The sequence below is a fragment of the Piliocolobus tephrosceles genome, chromosome 9 (assembly GCF_002776525.5).
Source record: "Piliocolobus tephrosceles isolate RC106 chromosome 9, ASM277652v3, whole genome shotgun sequence".
Taxonomy (NCBI): domain Eukaryota; kingdom Metazoa; phylum Chordata; class Mammalia; order Primates; family Cercopithecidae; genus Piliocolobus; species Piliocolobus tephrosceles.
In genome coordinates this window covers 39,273,902-39,293,914 of record NC_045442.1, presented here as the reverse complement: position 1 = coordinate 39,293,914, position 20,013 = coordinate 39,273,902, and the positions used below count along the sequence as shown (strand labels likewise).

At 41.7% G+C, this 20,013-nt stretch overlaps 1 protein-coding gene across 1 annotated transcript in view; it reads left to right on the top strand.

Annotated features, from left to right (window-relative positions):
- The first annotated feature begins 3,427 nt into the window (after positions 1-3,427).
- The window catches only part of TBC1D12 (TBC1 domain family member 12), a 137,491-nt gene continuing 120,905 nt past the window's right edge, over positions 3,428-20,013 (top strand). The window contains exon 1 of the mRNA XM_023226306.2: positions 3,428-4,563. Within this exon, the coding sequence (XP_023082074.1) occupies positions 3,608-4,563 (956 nt within the window). The 5' untranslated portion in view covers positions 3,428-3,607. The remainder of the gene's footprint in view (positions 4,564-20,013) is intronic.

Sequence of the window (20,013 nt, the reverse complement as noted above, 5' to 3'; positions counted from 1 at the left end):
GTTACCTTTTTTTTTTTAAAAAAAAGAGATGGGGTCTTGCCATGTTGCCCAGATTGGAGCACAGTGGGTATTCACAGGCACAATCAGAGTTCACTATGGTCTTGAACTTCTTGAATCAAGAGATCCTCCCACCTCAGTCTCCCAAGAAGCTAGGACTGTACAGGTACACACCACCACAATGCTTTTCAGATTCATCCACCTTGTAGCATGGATCAGTGCTTCATTTCTTTTTCATGGCTGAATAATATTTGGTTACATGGATATATCATATTTTGTTTATCAGTTCCTCTGATGATGGACATTTATTTGGGTTGTTTCCACCTTTTGGTTATTGTTGGTAATGCTGCTAGGAACATCTATGTAAAATATTTTCTTTTTTTTTTTTAAAGACGGAGTCTCGTTCTGTTGCCCAGGCTGGAGTGCAATGGCATGATCTTGGCTCACTGCAATCTCTGCCTCCCAGGTTCAAGCAATTCTCCCTGCCTCAGCCTCCCAAGTAGCTGGGATTACAGGCAGGCACCACTGCGCCAGGCTGATTTTTTTTTTTTGAGACGGAATCTCGCTCTGTTGCCCAGGCTGGAGTGGACTGGTGTGATCTCGGTTCACTGCAAGCTCCGCCTTCCAGGTTCACGCCATTCTCCTGCCTCAGCCTCCGGAGTAGATGGGACTACAGGCGCCCACCACCACACCTGGCTACTTTTTTGCATTTTTAGTGGAGACGGTGTTTCACCGTGTTAGCCAGGATGGTCTCAATCTCCTGACCTCGTGATCCCCCCTCCCACACCTCCCAAAGTGCTGGGATTAGAGGCGTGAGCCACCATGCCCAGCCTTTGTATTTTTTTAGTAGAGATGGGGTTTCACCATGTTGGCCAGGTTGGTGTTGAACTCCTGACCTCAGGTGATCCACCTGCCTCGGCCTCCCAAAGTGCTGGGATTACAGGCATGAGCCACCATGCCCAGCCCATGTAAAACATTTTTGTTTGAACATCAGTTTTCAATTCTTTTGGGTATACACCTAGGAGTAAAATTGTTGGCTTATACAGTAATTCTATGTTTAACTTATTGAGGAACTACCAAACTATTTTTCACGGAAGCTGCACCATTTTACATTTCTACCAGGAATATATGAAAGTTCTAGTTTTTCCACGTCCTTTTCAACACTTGTTTTCTATTTTTTTGATTATAGACATCCTGGTAAGTGTGAAGTGCTATCTCATTGTAGTTTTGATTTGCATTTCCTTAATTACTAATGATGTTGGGCATCACTTCATATGCTTATTAATATTCCATTAACATATGTTTCTTAGGAGAAATGTATATTCAAGTCCCTTGCCCATTTTTTAGTTGGGTTGTTTTTCGGTTGTTGATTTATACAAGTTATTTATTTATTCCGGATACTGCACTCTTACCAGATATATAATTTGCAAATATTTTCTCTCTTTTTATATTAACTTTTCCACTCGTGTCCTGAAAGTCATTTCTTCCTTCTGAAATACCTTGATAATAAATGCATTGCTAACTATGCCCTTGCCACTTAGTCCTTCCCTAGGGCCTTCAATAATGCTCATTTTCGAAGACAATTGATGTTTTTATTTTGTTGAGACAGGGTCTCCCTCTGTTGCTCAGGCTGGAGTGCACTGGTGCGATCTTGGCTCACTGCAAACTTCCCCTCCTGGGTTCAAGTGATTCTCCTGCCTCAGCAGGATTAGAGGGAGTACAGGTAGTAGCTGGGATTACAGGCGCCCACCACCACGCCTGGCTAATTTTTTTTTTTTTTTTTTCAGGAGAGATGGGGTTTCACTATATTGGCCAGGCTGGTCTTGAACTCCTGACCTCAAGTGATCTGCCTGCCTCCAGCTCTCAAAGTGCTAGGATTACAGATGTGAGGCACCGTGCCTGGCCTCTTGATGCTTTTTAAATTGAGTGTTAGGTACATGCATGCCCATTTTATTGACATTTTATTATATAAAGGTTATATTCCCTCTTTTTTATATCTGTATGTATAGGTATTTTTATATGAAAAAAATTCAAAGGCTTGACAATAATGTCTTCTCTATGACTCTATTTTATTTCTGTTCTTGCATTCACTAACATACTTTTAGAATGAATGAGTGGTCTATATTCCATATACTTTTATAGAATGAGTGGTCTATATTTACTGCTTCATTTTATCCACAACTGATGCCTCTTCAATCTCTTGCAGTACAACTTTTTTGTCCTGAAATATGAAATATTTGGGCCTGTGTCCGACCCTTATCTTTATTCTTTCTTCCTAGGCAATGTTACTCATGATTCATCCACCTATTTGCTTTATTCAGATGATGCCTAATCTGTGTCTCTGAACCTAAACCCTAAACCAAGTTTTATTATTTATTTATTTGAAACAGAGTTTCACTCTTGTTGCCCTGGCTGGAGTGCAGTGGTGCAATCTTGGCTCATTGCAACCAGCCTCTGGGGTTCAAGCGATTCTCCTGCCTCAGGCTCCAAAGTAGCTGGGATTACAGGTGCCCACCACCAAGCCCGGCTAATTTTTTGTATTTTTAGTAGAGACCGGGTTTCACCATGTTGGCCAGGCTGGTCTCGAACTCCTGACCTCAGGTGATTCACCCACCTCGACCTCTCAAAGTGTTGGAATTACAGGCGTGAGCCACTGCGCCCAGGCGACTCAAGTTTTAGAACTCTTTCAGTCGTTTACTCTACCAGATGTATTTCCCCTATTAATTGTTTTTTCCTATCCAATTTTCTATTTCTTCAAACCGTATCAGTTTCAGCCTCATACTTTTGTAGTAATCATTGATTACTCTGTCTTCCGTCACTTCTGATCAGTTATCAAGTTTTTCGTCTTTTACTTTAAATATATTTCATTTCCACTCCATGGTCAATCATCCCGTTTTAATCCACTATTGCAGAATGCTGGAATTATTTCACTAGCTCCTCTCTGCCTGACCACTTCCTCTCCCTCCTTAGGTGATAATCTTTTAGAGGACTGTGATGAAACATGGTGCTAAGTGAGCAAGATAAGTTAGGTTATCTTTTTTTTTTTTTTTATGTTAGATGAAGTGAAGAAGAGAGGGTGTTGACTCTCCTCGATGAAGTGATGAAGCCCTGAACTGTGGCAATGATGCGTGAGAAGGATGTAAAAATCGTAAAGTCGATTGGTGACCAATTAGAGCTGGAAGGACTTACCCACGCTAACACCTCCCAAATATGGGAGTATTTTACTACCATAAATGAAATACATCAAGTGAAGTTTTGCTAAGCGAGCAATACCCGCGCTTCGGTAAGAACTGTCACTCTTGGAGCAGGCCAACCAGCCTCCACCATCCAGATGGCTGATCCTAGATTGGCAGCCTGCGTCTCTCTAGCTACCGTCTCTATGGTTCGGGGAATCTCCAGGTCGGGGCTTGACCGGTCCGACTTTTGCGCGTGCGCGAGTCCTGGCGCGTGCCCGCCCTCCCGCAACTGTCTGACCCCGCGAGTGGGAGGGGTGGGTCTGGGAACGTTGCGGCGGCTGTCGCCGCGGTTCCAGCAGTCAGAGCTGTTCTGCGGCCAAGCGTGCGCCTGGAGTCCTTCCTTGCCACCTGGGGCGGCCGCCACCCGCCCCCAGATGGTGGGTCCGGAGGATGCCGGAGCCTGCTCGGGAAGAAACCCCAAGTTGCTCCCGGTGCCTGCGCCGGAGCCCGTGGGCCAGGACGGGAAGGTAATCCGGGCCATGGGCGGCTTTGGCGGAGGCGTCGGCGCTGTGGAGCCGCCGGAGGAGGCTGAGGAGGAGGAGGAGGAAACGCCGCCTAGGCAGCTCCTTCAGCATTACCTCGCGGCGGCCGGGGAGCAGCTGCAGCCGGGGCTCTGCTACTGTCCGCTCCCCGCTGGCCAAGCCGGCGCCCCGCCGCCCTCGGCAGCCCCGCGATCGGACGGCTGCCCGCTGGGCTCGGGTTCCAAGCACCGCGGCGCGGAGGTGGCTGATGGCCGCGCGCCGCGGCACGGAGGCATGACCAACGGAGACTCGGGTTTTCTGCCGGGCCGGGACTGTCGCGATCTGGAAGGGGCTCGCGGACTGGCGCGCGTCGGCGGCCGGGAGTCGCGCCGCCGCCGCCCCTGCGGCCGCCTCCGCCTGGAGGGGCCTGGCGACGAGGACGCGGACGGCGTGGGCAGCCCGTCCGACTGGGCCTCGCCGCTTGAGGACCCGCTGCGGAGCTGCTGCCTGGTGGCCGCGGACGCCGAGGAGCCCGAGGGCGCGGGCAGCGGCTCGGGGGACAGCCCGGCCAACAGCTGTAGCGGTAGCGAGGACTCAGAGCAGCCGGGAGTTGGCGCCGGGGGTCCAGAGGAGGGCTCGCCCCCTGCCACCTCGGCTGAGAGGACTAGTGGGGGTGCGGAGCCGCGCCTGGGCTTTTCTGACATTCACTTGAACTCTCGGAACACTTTCGAGGTGAGCCGCGGTCACAGCGCCAGCGATCACCTGCCCCCAGCCGGGCCGCCGGTGCCCTTGCCCGCCGCGGAGCAGGGTCCTGCAGGGACTTTGGCCCGGGCTCGACGGAGCGGCGGCTTCGCGGACTTCTTCGCCAGGTACGGCGCGGGCTGCGTGGGGACTCGGGGCGGGGCCGGTACCGGGGGCAGGGCCGAGGTCTGGGTCGGAGCCGGAGCCAGGAGCTTGATCGGCCGCTTCCTTGCCAGCCCCGCACTCGTCAGGGTTTAGCTTTGATTTGTCACTGGAGGAAGAGGAACTGGGTTGGCTTTGTGTTTCTATAGGAGAAGTTGTGAGCTTTGTGGACAGCGAGTCTTTCTGTTGCCTTGTCGGCGGGAGGCTGTACCTGCCATACATACCTGGCTTCTGAGCAGTCAGGGTCAGCCAGCTGGCTAGTGCCGCATCTGCAGTTGCTTTTTCTGGAAAAGCGGATAACCATCTCCGTCCCCAATTTTTAAAAATTGTACTACAAAGATTTAGGTTGTTGAAGAGTGGGGGGAGGCAGTATGTGTGTACGGGTGTGGTTGTGAAAAAGAAAAGGAAGTCCTTTCGTAGAGCTGTTTATTTGCTGTGTTTGCATAGAGTCTAAATCCATTCAAGTGGTTTGGGAATTCTTGAAATTAGAAGTGGTTGTGCTTCATAGTGTTTATTCATTTGTTTCAGTGGCCTTTATTAAAATGCAGTTTGGTGTTTAGAATTTTCTCCCAACTTTTTAAGCCAAATTAGCGCTTTAAGGAAAGCCTTTTCTCTTAATCTCCCAGATAGGCCTCCGCTGTTTTCTCCCAATAACTTTAAAAAAAATGGTATTGTATTTGTGATTTGACAGGATATTCTTGAAATTAAATTATGGTACGGGCGCGGTGGCTCATGCCTGTAATCCCAGCACTTTGGGAGGCTGAGGCGGGCGGACTGTTTGAGGTCAGGGGTTCGAGACCAGCCTGGCCAACATGGTGAAACCCCGTCTCTATTGAAAATACAAAAATTAGCCAGGCGTGGTGGCAGGTGCCTGTAATCCCAGCTACTCGGGAGTCTGAGGCAGAGGAATCACTTGAACCCGGGAGGCAGAGGTTGCAGTGAGCCGAGATCGCGCCATTGCACTCCAGCCTGGGGGACAAGGGCGAAACTCCGTCTTTCAAGAAAAAGAAAAGAAAGAAAATAAATTATGGGGCTGAACATTGCAGATTTCAGGATGGGGGTTTGTTGATTTAATAAGGATAAATAAGAGTAGTCAGAAAATACTTAATGGACGTTACTGTAAGGGCAGTTTACGGCCAGGCGCAGTGGCTCACGTCTGTAATCCCAGCACTTTGGGAGGCCGAGGCGGGCGGATCACCTGAGGTCAGGAGTTCGAGACCAGCCTGACCAACATGGTGAAACCCCGTCTCTACTAAAATATACAAAAATTAGCCGGGCGTATTGACAGGAGTCTTAATCCCAGCTGGTTGGGAGGCGGAGGCAGGAGAATCGTTTGAACCCGGGAGGTGAAGGTTGCAGTGAGCTGAGATTGAGCCATTGCACTCAAACTTGGGGGTTAAGAGTGAGACTTCTCTCAAGAAAAAAAAAAAGCAGTTTTCCTTGAGTTAGATTTTGACACGCCTTTTTTTTTTTTCTTCTTTTTCTTCTTTTTTTTTAAAATCCCTACGCAAATAGGAAAATATGCCCAACTTGTAAAACTTTCCTTTACAGAGTTTTCTTTACTGTGTTTTTGCTACCTTTTTGGGGATCTTGACTACAACCAGAAGTGAAAGAAGCGAATTCTGAGCTCAAGTTTTAGCAGGTTATACAATTAGCATACATATTGTAGATATAAAGGCATAATTTTCTGATTATAATTGATATTTCTTATTCCTCTTTCTAGTTTATTCCATTTTTTTTTTGCTCATATAAATTTACAAATACAAAGTTTCTTAAATCAAAAGTGGAAAATCCTAATTTTGTGTTACTCAGGACAATATAGTAATGAGATCTGTATTTGTAATATAGTTGCAAAAATATATTTAAAACTTGTACTGGCAATATTCTAAAAGATCTCAAGGTGAGTTAGGTTTATAAATTTGTGACACTGTGTGGCCTTTGGGTGTTTATTGGTCATATCTATCTTGGTCATGTTTTCAGGTCAGATGTCAGGCAATTTTAGATCTGGGAGGGGCTTTGGAGATCACAGATTCAACTATTATACTCTTGAGTTCTTGCTCTGTGCCATGCATTGTGAATAGAGATGATTTAGACAACTCTCCCTGACCTGCAGGTGGGGTGCAGGCTAGTGGGGATTAAGTTTGAAGACAGATAAATTGCAATTTATGAACAATTTTTTTTTTTTTTTTTTGAGATGGAGTTTCCCTCTTTTGCCCAGGCTGGAGTGAAGTAGTGCCATCTTGGCTTACTGCAACCTCCGCCCCCTGGGCTCAAGCGATTCTCCTGCCTCAGCCTCCCAAGTAGCTGGGATTATAGGCACCTGCCACCATGCCTGGCTAATTTTTGTATTTTTAGTAGAGACCAGGTTTCACCATGTTGGCCAGGCTGGTCTTGAACTCCTGACCTCGGGTGATCCACCCGCCTCAGCCTCCCAAAGTGCTGGGATTACAGGCATGAGCCACCGCGCCCAGCCAACAGTGTTATTTATAAGAGGCTTTCATATTATTAACAGTAGGCAGAAATTTTATTTTTTCTTTCATTTCCCATGTGTTTTAAGTAGGCAGGAATTTTGATTTAATTTTTAAATTTTCTTTTATTTGTAGCCTAATAGAACTTAATATAGCTAGATGTCATTCATTTGGCCACATTATTCATATGTGTCAGAGCACTGGATTTGAAGTCAGAAAACAGTTGCCCTAAAGTTAATTTCTCTAAGCCTCATTTTTCCTGATAGAGGTCTGAATGTCAGGACTCTAGGAGTCAGTGCTTCCTTTATATGACTTCTTGGGAAAGAAAGGGCAGAGTCAGAGAGGCACAGTTTTTCTTAACTGAATTCTGAACACCTTAAAGGCAGGAACTATGACATTCATCTCTGAAACTATAATACCTAGCCACTGGTATGAAGAACACCATTCAGATTGGGTTGAATCAGTAGCTTTCATGGATTCCCCTTTTCTGTGCTCTAGCTAGGTAGTGTAATTTTGAGCAAAATCTCCATCCACAGTTAAAATAATCAGAAATTACCCCTGTCTCACAACACAACCCAAGACATCCAACCCTACCCCCAAATGCATAGTTGCTATTCTCAACTCTGAAGCTCCAGGTGAGGGCTCTCTTTGGAAGTGGCTTGTTTGGAGTGGAATCTTGTTCTTCGGTGCAACCCTTACTCCCGTTTTATTTTTTTTAGATGAGGAATCTCATTGTCTAAAGAAGGCAATTTAGTTAGCTAGTGGCAGGCTGGGATTTGAAACCAGGATTCCTGATTTCCCAGTCCATGTTTATGTTCAGTCTACAACCTTTGTTCACTTTATGGGTTTTTCTCTGCCACCTGTTTATCCTCCATGCTTTTCTTCTTCCCTTCCCACTTCGTACTTCTCTTTCCCTTAATTAGGCAAAAATCTATAGGAGAAACCTTTAAAAAAAAAAGTTTTATGTTTACTTAGGTAAAGAAGGGGGAACATTTTACAGGAATGTATCTATTACTACAAAGTATGTTAAATTAAGACACATTATTTCAGTAGATATATAGGAAATACAGGAATTCATTTAGAATATGACTGCTTTCATTTGGAGGGCCTTAGTGGTCATCTTCCACCTTCCTTCCCTTCCACATGAGGTGAGTTCTATTTTAGTCCCTACTGGGGGCTTGCTTCAGTTTCACATGGACACCTTTCTGTGTTCATGGTGACTTGGCTGTCAGAGCGCTAGAAGTAGCATTCCCTCAGAAGTTGAAATGCTAGATGGGTACCACTCAGCAGTGAGGAGGAGTGAACACTTTTGAAGTCTTTTGTGTTTCCAAGCTTGCCTTAATTCCTCAAGGATCCATTTGTTGCTCTTCTTAAAAAATAGTTCTGGCCGGGCGCCGTGGCTCAAGCCTGTAATCCCAGCACTTTGGGAGGCCGAGACGGGCGGATCACGAGGTCAGCAGATCGAGACCATCCTGGCTAACACGGTGAAACCCCGTCTCTACTAAAAATACAAAAAACTAGCCGGGCGAGGTGGCGGGCGCCTGCAGTCCCCGCTACTCCGGAGGCTGAGGCAGGAGAATGGCGTAAACCTGGGAGGCGGAGCTTGCAGTGACTTGAGATCCTGCCACTGCACTCCAGCCTGGGTGACAGAGCGAGACTCCGTCTCAAAAAAAAAAAAAAAAAAAAAATAGTTCTAAGCTGGGCATAGTAGCGCGTGCCTGTAGTCCTAGCTATTCTGGAGGCTGAAGCAGGAGGATTGCCTGAGTCCAGGAGTTCAAGGCTGCAGTGAGCCATGATTGAGTCACTGCACTGTAGCCTGGGTGACAGAGTGAGACTGTGTCTCTTAAAAAAAGTTCTAAACCAAAGTTTTTGTGGGTCCTTCAAGTAAATTCATGTCTTGTTTTCTAAGTAGAATGCTTTTATTTTTTACATAGGTAGACTCTTTCGTAGTTTTTTGTTTGTTTGTTTTTAGGCCATTTAATACTTTTGAAGCTTGTTAGGATTGCATTGGCATAGTTACTGTTATTTAAAAATATAGATACTTATCTGTATTTCCTGGTAGTGCTGATTTTTTTTTTTTTTAATCAAGTCTTTATATGAATTTGGTGACCTTAAAGGGCATTGCTAAGGTAAGGAAGGAATAATTGAAGATTTTTTTCCCTTTATCTGAGAAGAAAATTGACTTTATAGATTTTGAAACATGCAGATCCATGTGACTTTCTCTGTAGCTGTTGACTTCTGAAACTTCCTAAATATTGTGGCAAAAGCTATTTTCACAGAGCTCTTTTTACAACGGTTGGGTTGAGTAGGAAAAACTAAAGGCTCTTTTAGTGATTTTTTTTTCACATCTAGATAGTCTCCATTCTCCCTAATATGAAAACTGATGAAGATTTTTTTCTTAATTTAAGGGTCTCGGAAACAGCAAAGTCAGCCACGTCCTTTTTTCCACCTAGAATTTGCGCTAGTTGACAAAATCATAACTCATCCATCTGACTGAGCCATCATAAACATCTCTGTCCTATAAGGCTCCCTTACTTGTTCCATAGTGTGTATTCCTCCCCCAGTCAACTAAAATAAAAACGAGTTTCAACGTGAGTTTCTAAAAAAATAAGTTCCTTTCTCAGATAACTGAAGAAAAGGCAAAATATGAAACTTCTGATGTTTTAAAAGATTTTAAAAGCTCCCCAAAGCAGGCAGCTTTTTATACTCTGATACAATTATTTACAAGGAGAATGAAGGAAAAATCAATTGAATTAAAACCTGTTTTGTTCAGGATCAACTGTGCTACTATAATTAATGTTTAAAATTTTAGGAAAGCTGAAAATAATACGTAATTAACTGCTCTGGAATAAACACAAAAGTCTATTAGGATTTTAGAGTGTTGTGAAGCTACCATTATGTTAAATTGGGGAGCTAGCTCAAGAGCCTTTTATATCTGTTCCCTGTGTCTCACTCCTTCACCTACCTCAGATCCAGTATTTTCTTTTAAAAACTCCAAAAAAAACAATACTCTAGGGACCTACACTAAAGCACCGGAAATTCAGCATTGGTTCAGGATTTCACCTTAGAAATTTGTGGTTTTCATTCAGTTGGCAGATTAGAAATGTGATAACCTGAATACAAATTAGGTAGAACATATTCAGAAACTCTGATTTTTGTGGAAGTAAGATAATTTAAGCACTCAAACATATTACTTTGAAGCGCTAAATTAAAGTAACTTTTTTTTTTTTTTTGAGACAGGATCTCACTCTTGTCCATGCCTGGAGTGCGGTGGCACAGCTCACTGCAGCCTCAGACTCCCGGACTCAATTGATCCTTTCAGCTCAGCCTCCCAAGTAGCTCAGACTACAGGCATTCACCACTACGACCTGCTAATTTTGTTTTGTATTTTTTGTAGAGACAGGGTTTTGCCATGTTTCTCAGACTGGTCTCAAACTCCTGGGCTCAAGTGATCTGCCTGCTTTGGCCTCTTAAAGTGCTGGGATTACAGGCATGAGCTACTGCATCCGGCCAAATTAACATTTTTTACACAGTTGTAAGCAAAGTAGACTATTATTATAATACTAACTTGGAGTTACTTGTTTAATAGAAATCTCTAAACTATCCAAAATGGCTATAGAGATTTATTTTTAATTTTTAAAATATTTTATTTTTAAATAGTTTTAGATTTGTAGAAAAGTTGCAAAGGTAATACCGAGAGTTTCCACACCCCTCCCCCGTTCCCCTTTGGTTAACATCACCTTATATTTATGGTACATTTGTCACAACTAAGAAACTAACATTTGTACAATGCTCTTAATTAAACCTCACACTTTATAGGAGATTTTGACTAAAAGGTTTTTATTTGGGGAGTGGTTGTGTTACTTTTAAATGGAAGTTTTCACTTTTAAGTTTTTAGATCTTTTAAGTGGAAGGAACTTCTGTGATCACCTTATTCATGCCTTAATACTCCATGGAAAGCCAATGATGCTGTTGACAAATAATCTTTTATTTGCTAGATATTATCTAACAAGGTGGTATTAATTTAATATTGGAAATGAATTATGCATGGTAACTCATTGTTTAACCTAGAACAATGATATTCACTGCACACTATTTAGGGGCAGCATTTACAAGATTTTAAAACCAGTAACGTTTGCCTCTAGGAAAAAATATGAAAGTGTATCTTAGTTCTACATAATTTCACAGTTTTCTAAAATTATTTTCATATGTATTTTCTTCATAAGTTTTTTTTCCTTTTCTTTTTTTTCATAGAGATGAGGTCTCACCATGTTGCCCAGGCTGGTGTCGAACTCCTGAGCTCAGGTGATCTGCTCACCTCTGCCGTCCAAAGTGCTGGGATCACAGGTGTGAGCCATCGTGCCCAGCCACAGTTTTTTTTGGTTGTTGTTCTTTACATATTACTGTGACCTAGGAAGGGTAGGGTTTATTTCTATTTTATGGTTATTTCTTCAGATAGCTAATTAATGTAAGAATTACAACTAGACTATAGATCTATTCCTAGGGCTTGAAGCTAATACACTGATTTCTATGAATTATAAATTTAAGAACAAAAACTTAGCTTTTGGTGTAGTGAAAATACAATGCTTGAGAGATAAGTAACTTGGTTTTTGTCCTAGGTAACAACTTCTGCCATTAAATAATTCTGTTAACCTTGGGCAATTCACTAAATTTCTGGACTTTGGTTTCCTCATCTATGAAATTGGGATATTCAGAGTCCCTTCAGTTCTAATATTGTGGTATTATAATACACAATTCTGTTGCACCCACATTAGTAGACCACAAATATTTACTGATTGAATATTACAAATGTGAACTGAGTTAAAGAGAAAGCTGAAAAAAACAGGATTTTTTTCCCTCTGTAAAATGAGAGGCATGCTAGAGATAGAACTATTCCTTTCAACTCCAAATTCCACCTTTAATGTGTCTTTTAGCAAAGGTCTAACTCTGCCTTAGAGTAATCATGATAGAAATATCAGTGATCTTTTAGTTTTTCATGTGAAGGTGGCACAAAGCAGCAGCTCTTTTTTCTGTTCTATAGCAAATTCTAGATCTATTTTTTTCTTATTTCTTTGAGATGGGGAGGCGTAGTGAGAGAGAGAGAGAGAATGGGGTATTAAGTACATTTTAGTTAATCAATTAACTGGAATTTAAGCCTTTAGCTTCCAGACTATGAGTTATTTCATGAAGGTTGCCATTGTGGCACTTTGGTGAGCTAGTGCATTTGTTTCTAGCTTTTGGTATATTTCAAAATCACCTGAAACTGCCCAGATATAGTGGCTCATGCCTGTCATCGCAGCACTTTGGGCAGCTGAGACTGGAGATTCGCTTGAGGCCAGGAGTTCCAGCCTGGGCAGTATAGCAAGACCCCATCTCATTTTATTTAAAAAATCTTAAAAATCACCTAAAAACACATTTACAAAAATTAGATTCTGTAATTCACAGCCTCCACCTAGTCAGATTCAGGAGACCTACTATTTGGCTGGTGAATTCGCATTTTTAGAAAGTTGCCTGGTTGGGCCCAGTGGCTCATGCCTACATTGGGAGCCCAAGGTGAGGGGATTGCTTGAGCCCAGGAGTTCAAGGCTGCCTAGGCAACATAGTGAGATGCTGTCTCTACAAAAAATTTAAAAACTAGCTGGCCATGGTGGTGTGCATTTGTAGCCACAGTTACTTGGGAGGCTGAAATGGGAGGATCACTTGAGCTGGGGAGGTCGGGGCTGCAATGAGCTATGGTCGCACCACTGCATTCCTGCCTGGATGGGAGAGTGAGACTGTCTCCAAAGAAAGATAAAATTGCTTGCAGTTGATTCAGATTGTCAACTAGGTTTTAGTGAATTGCTTAATCCTAGGTGGCATCTTCAAATTACAGGATGGTATGGTGCTTAAAAATGCTCGTTCTAGAGTTAGGCTGCTTGGGTTTGAATTAGCTTACTAGCTCTTTAATTCTGGACTTCTCTGGACTTTAGGCAACTCATCCATAAAATGGGGATTATAATAATGCCTAATTCATGGGATTGCCATGAGGGTTAAATAATATTCTACATTCTTTGTTTTTGCTATGTGGCATATAGTGAAGATTCAAATGTTATTATTCAGACTATAGCAAGACTACTATAACACCTTCCTCACCTTCACCACTGAAATCCACTGATTTGAAGAAAGAAAGATACTGGATGAATTTTTGTGTACTGTCTGGGAAACGTTACACAATTTGCGCAGTAGAAGAGTTTTAAACATAATTTGTACATGGGATTGGATGGATGTTAAAGTAGATTCTGGTGTAGTGATATAACATTTCCCGAAGTCTTGAAGCTTTGACTAAAAAGCAAATCTGAGAAGGAACCAAAAGGAAGGAATGCTGAGAAGGATTAAAATATTTGTATCTTTTATTGTCTTAAGGAACTTTTATAGACAGGCAAAGCCAATTTTTTAGTTTAAGTTCATGAAATGTTTAACTTGGCTTACTCATGCATTTCATACTTAGTATGTTGTGGTAGGAAGGTTTTGGGAAAGAGTGGAAACATTTGGAGATTTTGAGACGATACATCTGTTATCCATCTCTAAATGTATGCAGAAAGGCAAAGTGTGTCCTTTTTGAGGCTGCTTTTTTCTCCCTAGGAACTCTGTTAGCTACACTGTAAGTTATCTTCAGGTTGTTATGGCCGATAGTTGCTTGGACCCTACTACAGTGATTCTTAAATTTAGTGTTTAAAATTACTTGGAAGGGGGAGGGTTGTTAAGAATGCAGATTCCTTGAGACCCAAGTAGATCTTGGGTGGGGTCCACCAGGAATCCAACTTTTTAAAAGGGCCCGCAAGTGATTCTGATGCGGGTGATTCCCCGACTATAACCACGGAAATCCTGGGCTGGTTAATAGGCAGGTCTCCTCAGGTAGTGACTGAAAGTACAATACACCTTTATAGTTCACATTGCTTTACTGATTTAAAATTGGGTCATATTCAGGTACTATGTAATTGATGAGTATAAACAGAGATGTATAATAGAGAACAGATTCAAAATACAAATCTGGAAGTACTTTGCTAGCCTTTACTTGGTTGATTAATTATTTCGGCCAGATTCAATCTTGGCTTCCTTTTTATTAATGGGAAAAATCTTTTATTTTCATTTTATGCTGTTTAGATAGCCATGCTTGCCTGTTTGTGAAAAGCTTTAACTTGTAAGATTTTCCTCAGGTCTACTCAGTTTGTTGGCATACCTTTACCTTTCTTATAGCCTGTGAAAAAAGTGTTAATATTCCTTCCTTCTGCTGCTAGTTGTAATTATTTTCTGTGCCTTTAAGAAGAAATCCTGCACACTGCACATGGTTTTCTCCCCTCCAGCATTTGCTGCCTCAGCCTTTCTTATGCTTCTTATTTCTGTGGCTGAAATAGGAAAGAGAGGGAAACCCATGTAACTGTCTGGGTTTTCAGCGTGCTCTTTCCTGCAATTAGGAGAAGTTTACCTTAGGAAATCAAGCTACAAGTCATGCTCCTTACTTAGAGCTAGTTTGAGAGTGAACTTGATAAGATGTTTAACTCATCTTTGTGGCTTTTCAGGTATGTTTTTTAATTTGAATTTTATGTTAGATACTTTTTTTTGTTAAAAAATATTTTCATCTGCTTGTCTCTAACCCCACAGAGATTAAAACATTTTAAATTTGGAACTGAACATAATAATTTTGAAATCAAATTATGTGCTGTTTTCTTATATTTTCCCAAGTACTGTAATGTACAACTACCCATCATACGTTAGGCATTATTTAGAATTTCCAGATCTGGTTTTCATCTAGATTGTTCATAGCCATCTTTTAGTCAAGTAGGGCAAATACATTTTTTGTTGTTGTCCCAGGAAAAAGTCATTCAAATACTATAATAGTTTACTTTTTTTTTTGTTAGAAAAACATAAAATGTTCACATTATCTGGTTTTGAAAAGCAGGACAGGAATATAAAATAAAGCTAAAGATAATACATTGTTTCCATGTTATTCTTGTTAAGGTGGTGAGAAGATGATAAAGAAAATTTGAGGGTTTGGAAGTATGGTAAGAGACACGAGAAACTATTAGAGAATGAGTTTGAAGATACTCGTAGAGAGAGAAATTGCTGGAGAGATAAATATTAGGTAGAAGTTAGCCATGTAGTTAGTACTTAGGCCTGTTGGTTTCAGAGTATAACCACAGATTATTTCCATATTTTTCTAATTTTTCTACTTGGCCTACCTCAGTGCCTTTGTGGATGTTTCTAGCCACTTGTTTCTTTAAAGTATCTTGTATGCCCCTCCTTAACTTCCCTAACGTCTGTGTCTCCTGGTGGCTTAATAGGCCATACTGTGAAACTGAACTTTTTTTTTCTTTTTTTTTGAGATGGAGCCTCCCTCTGTCTCTCAGGCTGGAGTACAGTGGTGGGATCTCGGCTGTCTGCCACCTCCACCTCCCGGATTCCAGCGATTCTCCCGTCTCAGCCTCCAGAGTAGCTGGGATTACAGGTGTGCGCCTCACACCCGGCTAATTTTTTGTATTTTTAGTACAGATGGGGTTTTACCATGTTGGCCAGGCTGGTCTCGAACTCCTGACCTGAAGTGATCTATCCCCCATGGCCTCGCAAAGTGCTGGGATTACAGGCAAACTAAACTATATTTAAATAACAGCTCATATATATAAAGTTTAATTTAGGCTCTAAAAGTTTAGGTTGTTAATATGATAGTTTCGGGTACTAAAATGTACATTTATCAAAAGGTAAAATAAAGGCAATATACAGTTGCACACACTGTATTCTTAGTTGAGTTCCAGTGCTAAAAGGAAAGGAAAATTGTTCCTACAAGTACCAGGGTAAATCTGGCAAATGGAATTAAAGTCCCTCTTACTCACGTGGAAAAAATTCATGGTTCATTACCAGGAAGATATAGTACATAGAAATTTAAGTTCTAAAGTAAGTTATTGAAGTTTTAAATAAGGAAAACATCCCAACTGAATAAGTAGTTTCTGTATTTTTGAAGAGTGATAACATTTAAGTTGCTTTTTTGTACTTATATAAGCCTTAACTCCCCCAACCCCTCACTGACTTTTTGACGTTACTGGTACTACCCAGAGTTACAGAGATTGGTAACCCTTGAATGTTATTTAGTAAACAAATAACTCGTGATTCAGAATTTGTTTTGGTTACCAAATTTTTTGATCTAAAGACTAATAAAACTAGCCAGGCGCAGTGGCTCACGCCTGTAATCCCAGCACTTTGGGAGGCTTAGGCGGAAGGATCACGAGGTCAGGAGATCAAGAGCATCCTGGCTAACACGGTGAAACTCCGTCTCTAGTAAAAATACAAAAAAATTAGGCGGGCGTGGTGGTGGGTGCCTGTAGTCCCAGCTACTGGAAAGGCTGAGACAGGAGAATGGTGTGAACCCAGGAGGCCGAGCTTGCAGTGAGCCGAGATTGCGCCACTGCACTTCAGCCTGGGCGACAGAGTAAGACTGTCTCAAAAAAAAAAAAAAAATACTAATAAAACTTTTGATAGGTAATTATTATATAAGGTAACTAGCACACTAACTGAATAACTGGAGGTTAATACCCATCTTTGTGATAATACTCTCAGAAGCACAGTAATACTGTCAAGAATGCTAGGATAAGGATTAACTTTCAAAACTGGATGGTATACAAATAACACAGCTGAGAACTCTACTGCATGAAGGGAAAAGTTTAGGAGATAACCACTATAAAATTTTCTTGAGTAAAGTAATAACTAGCCACTTATTTTAATGAGTAGATAAGATTGTATTGCTCTTCTACAACACCACTGAAACATAATCTTTTGATTTGGTTGTCCATTTAATAGAAACATAACACTGTGTAGGGAAAAAAATACAGTTACCTTGGTCAGGATCCAGGTTTCACCTGTGCAACTGGAAGGAAGGTTCTATCATGCATATTGTCAGTTCAGGATGTACTTCTAGGTTAGACCTGAACAAAATGTCAACAAAGCAAAGCACCAGCAACTACCATACAGCTAAGTGTATGCCTTTTTATTCTCAGAATGTTTAGACATCTGATATATGTTATTTAGTCTTGCTTGAATTCTTTTACTAATTTGGAGCTCAGTTTTCTCAACAGAGTCTATTGAGGGTATTAGTTGTTAGAAGGTTCTATGTTGAAGTACAGTGTGGTTCATTGTAATGTTCATAGTCCCAATTTCCCCCTTAGCGCCACAAAAAACAATTCAATTCATTTACATGATTACCCTTCAGACATTTAAGATTGCTGCAGAACCCTTTTCAGTTCTTACGAATTAGTTTGGAATTTTCTTGCTATTTATTCATTCAGCAAATTATTGTGAGTCCTCTATGTATACTAGGCACTAGGCACATAGGAGATTAGGTAAACAGAACATTTTATTTAAAAAGTTTCACATAAGGGAGTCCTATAATATCAATGCTTACAATATTACCTGAGTAGTACTATAAAAGAGGATATGAGATGCATCAATACCACTGAGGAAGGAGTGATTAACTTTGAGATAGGAAGTTAGGAACTTTACAGTAGATGAAACATGAAAGCTTATTATTTTACTAATGAAGAGGGTTTGGGTTAGAATGAGTCTGATGACAGGACAGGTAAAAATGACACATACAGAATTATATATAAAATAGCTCAGCACTTTTTGGGACTACAGATTCTCATCAGTATGATTGCCCCTAGGGTGTTTGAGGTATGTGTCAAAAACTGAGGCAAAAAGGTTGGGTCTAAATTATGGAGGAGCAAATTTGTCTGACAGAACTAAGTAATTTGAACTGATTCAGTGAGAGGTGGCAGTACAGGGAACATTTGTGGGTTTTTTAAACAATGGCGACATACTTAGAACTACATTTTGGAACGGTGACTTGCATAGCAGTGTGGCAGATGATTTACAACTTGAGAAACTGGAGCATGGAGATAGTTATGGTAGTTTATGGATGGTTGTCAGTCTCCTTTTCAAAATGTGATATCCAAATAGTTGATGTAAATAACATTTTTTTTTAACCAGTAATATTGGATTAGAGAAAAAAAGTAAATAACTTTAAATAAATCTTTCAATCTCTACAAGAAGGGGTCATAAATAAGTTGAGTGAGACATACCACTAGTCTTTTTGTGAAGCTTTAAGGAAAATAAACTTTGAACTGGATTTTTGTTTTTGAAGGAATTGAGATGATATGAAAATAGTCATGTGAAAAATTATGCTTACTATATTTTGTAAGGAATTTAATGAGGATGGGAAAAGAGAATAGCTATTTGGCTACATGTTTTGCTGTTGTGGATCAGAAAGGGAACAACTTCAGGAAAAACCCTGGAGGTGTAAAATTGTTGCAAAATCAAGGTTTTACATCTAGTGTAAAAGTTCTGTACATTGCTTTATGAAAGTGGACTGGGACAGTATACTCATCAGCCATTTTTGAGGACTGAATGAGATAAAGGCAAAATATTGAGACTTCCATAATTACCTCTATGTATGTGTCTAATTTTTTTTTTTTTTTTTTTTTTTTTGAGACAGAGTCTTGCCCTGTCCTCCAGGCTGGAGTGCAGTGGGGCGATTGGCTCACTACAAGCTCCACCTCCCAGGTTCACGCCATTCTCCTGCCTCAGCCTCCCGAGTAGCTGGGACTACAGGCTACCTGCCACCATGCCCGGCTAGTTATTTTTTTTGAATGTTTAGTCGAGACGGGGTTTCACTGTGTTAGCCAGGATGGTCTCGATCTCCTGACCTTGTGATCCACCCGCCTCGGCCTCCCAAAGTGCTGGGATTACAAACGTGAGCCACTGTGCCCGGCCCATGTGTGTCTCTTTTACTAAATTGCAAAGTCTCCAGAGACAGGGGCCGTGTTCTTGTTCATTTTTTTTTTTTTTTTTTACCTTTGCGTAGAGATACAGATTAAATTGAAGGATAATTAAACCTGAAACTTGGGGTCTGCCACCCTTAAATTTGGTTATCTCCAAGTAAATCTAGCTCTAATAATTTTAACAAAGCCCAGCAATCTTTAGTTATCCGTGTGCTGGCAAAACAGTCCATGTTTAAAGGAATAACTACCAGGCCCGGCGTGGTGGCTCACACCTTTGATCCCAGCACTTTGGGAGGCCGAGGCGGGCGAATCATGAGGTCAGGAGATTGAGACCATCCTGGCTAACACAGGGAAACCCTATCTCTACTAAAAATACAAAAAATTAGCTGGGCATGATGGCCGGCGCCTGTAGTCCTAGCTACTCGGGAGGCTGAGGCAGGAGAACCCAGGAGGTGGAGCTTGCAGTGAGCCGAGATTGGGCCACTGCACTCCAGTCTGGGCGACAGAGCGAGACTCCGAGACTCTGTCTCAAAAAAAAAAAAAAAGGAATTAACTACCTAAACATATAGATTTTGGTAAAATACTTGTGGCAGCTGCACAACTTTTTTTTGAGACAGAGTCTCGCTCTGTCGCGCGGGCTGGAGTGCAGTGGCCGAATCTCAGCTCACTGCAAGCTCCGCCTCCCGGGTTTACGCCATTCTCCTGCCTCAGCCTCCCGAGTAGCTGGGACTACAGGCGCCCGCCACCTCGCCCGGCTAGATTTTTGTATTTTTTAGTAGAGACGGGGTTTCACCATGTTAGCCAGGATGGTCTCGATCTCCTGACCTCGTGATCCGCCCGTCTCGGCCTCCCAAAGTGCTGGGATTACAGGCTTGAGCCACCGCGCCCGGCCGGCAGCTGCACAACTTTTAAGAAAATCCAGATTACAGCATCTGTAACTGAAATGTAATATAAAGGAAGTGCTGAATTTTGTTTTATAAATATTGCCTTAATGCTATTGCTAGTTTTGAAGAAAATATCTTCTTTAGGTTTTCTTATCAGCCTAACAGATTATTCTCAATTTCTGTAGAACTAGATATGTCTGTTTTTTGCACTCAATCTTTTTATACTTTGGTCTTTTTTTTTTTTTTTTTTTTTTTTTTTT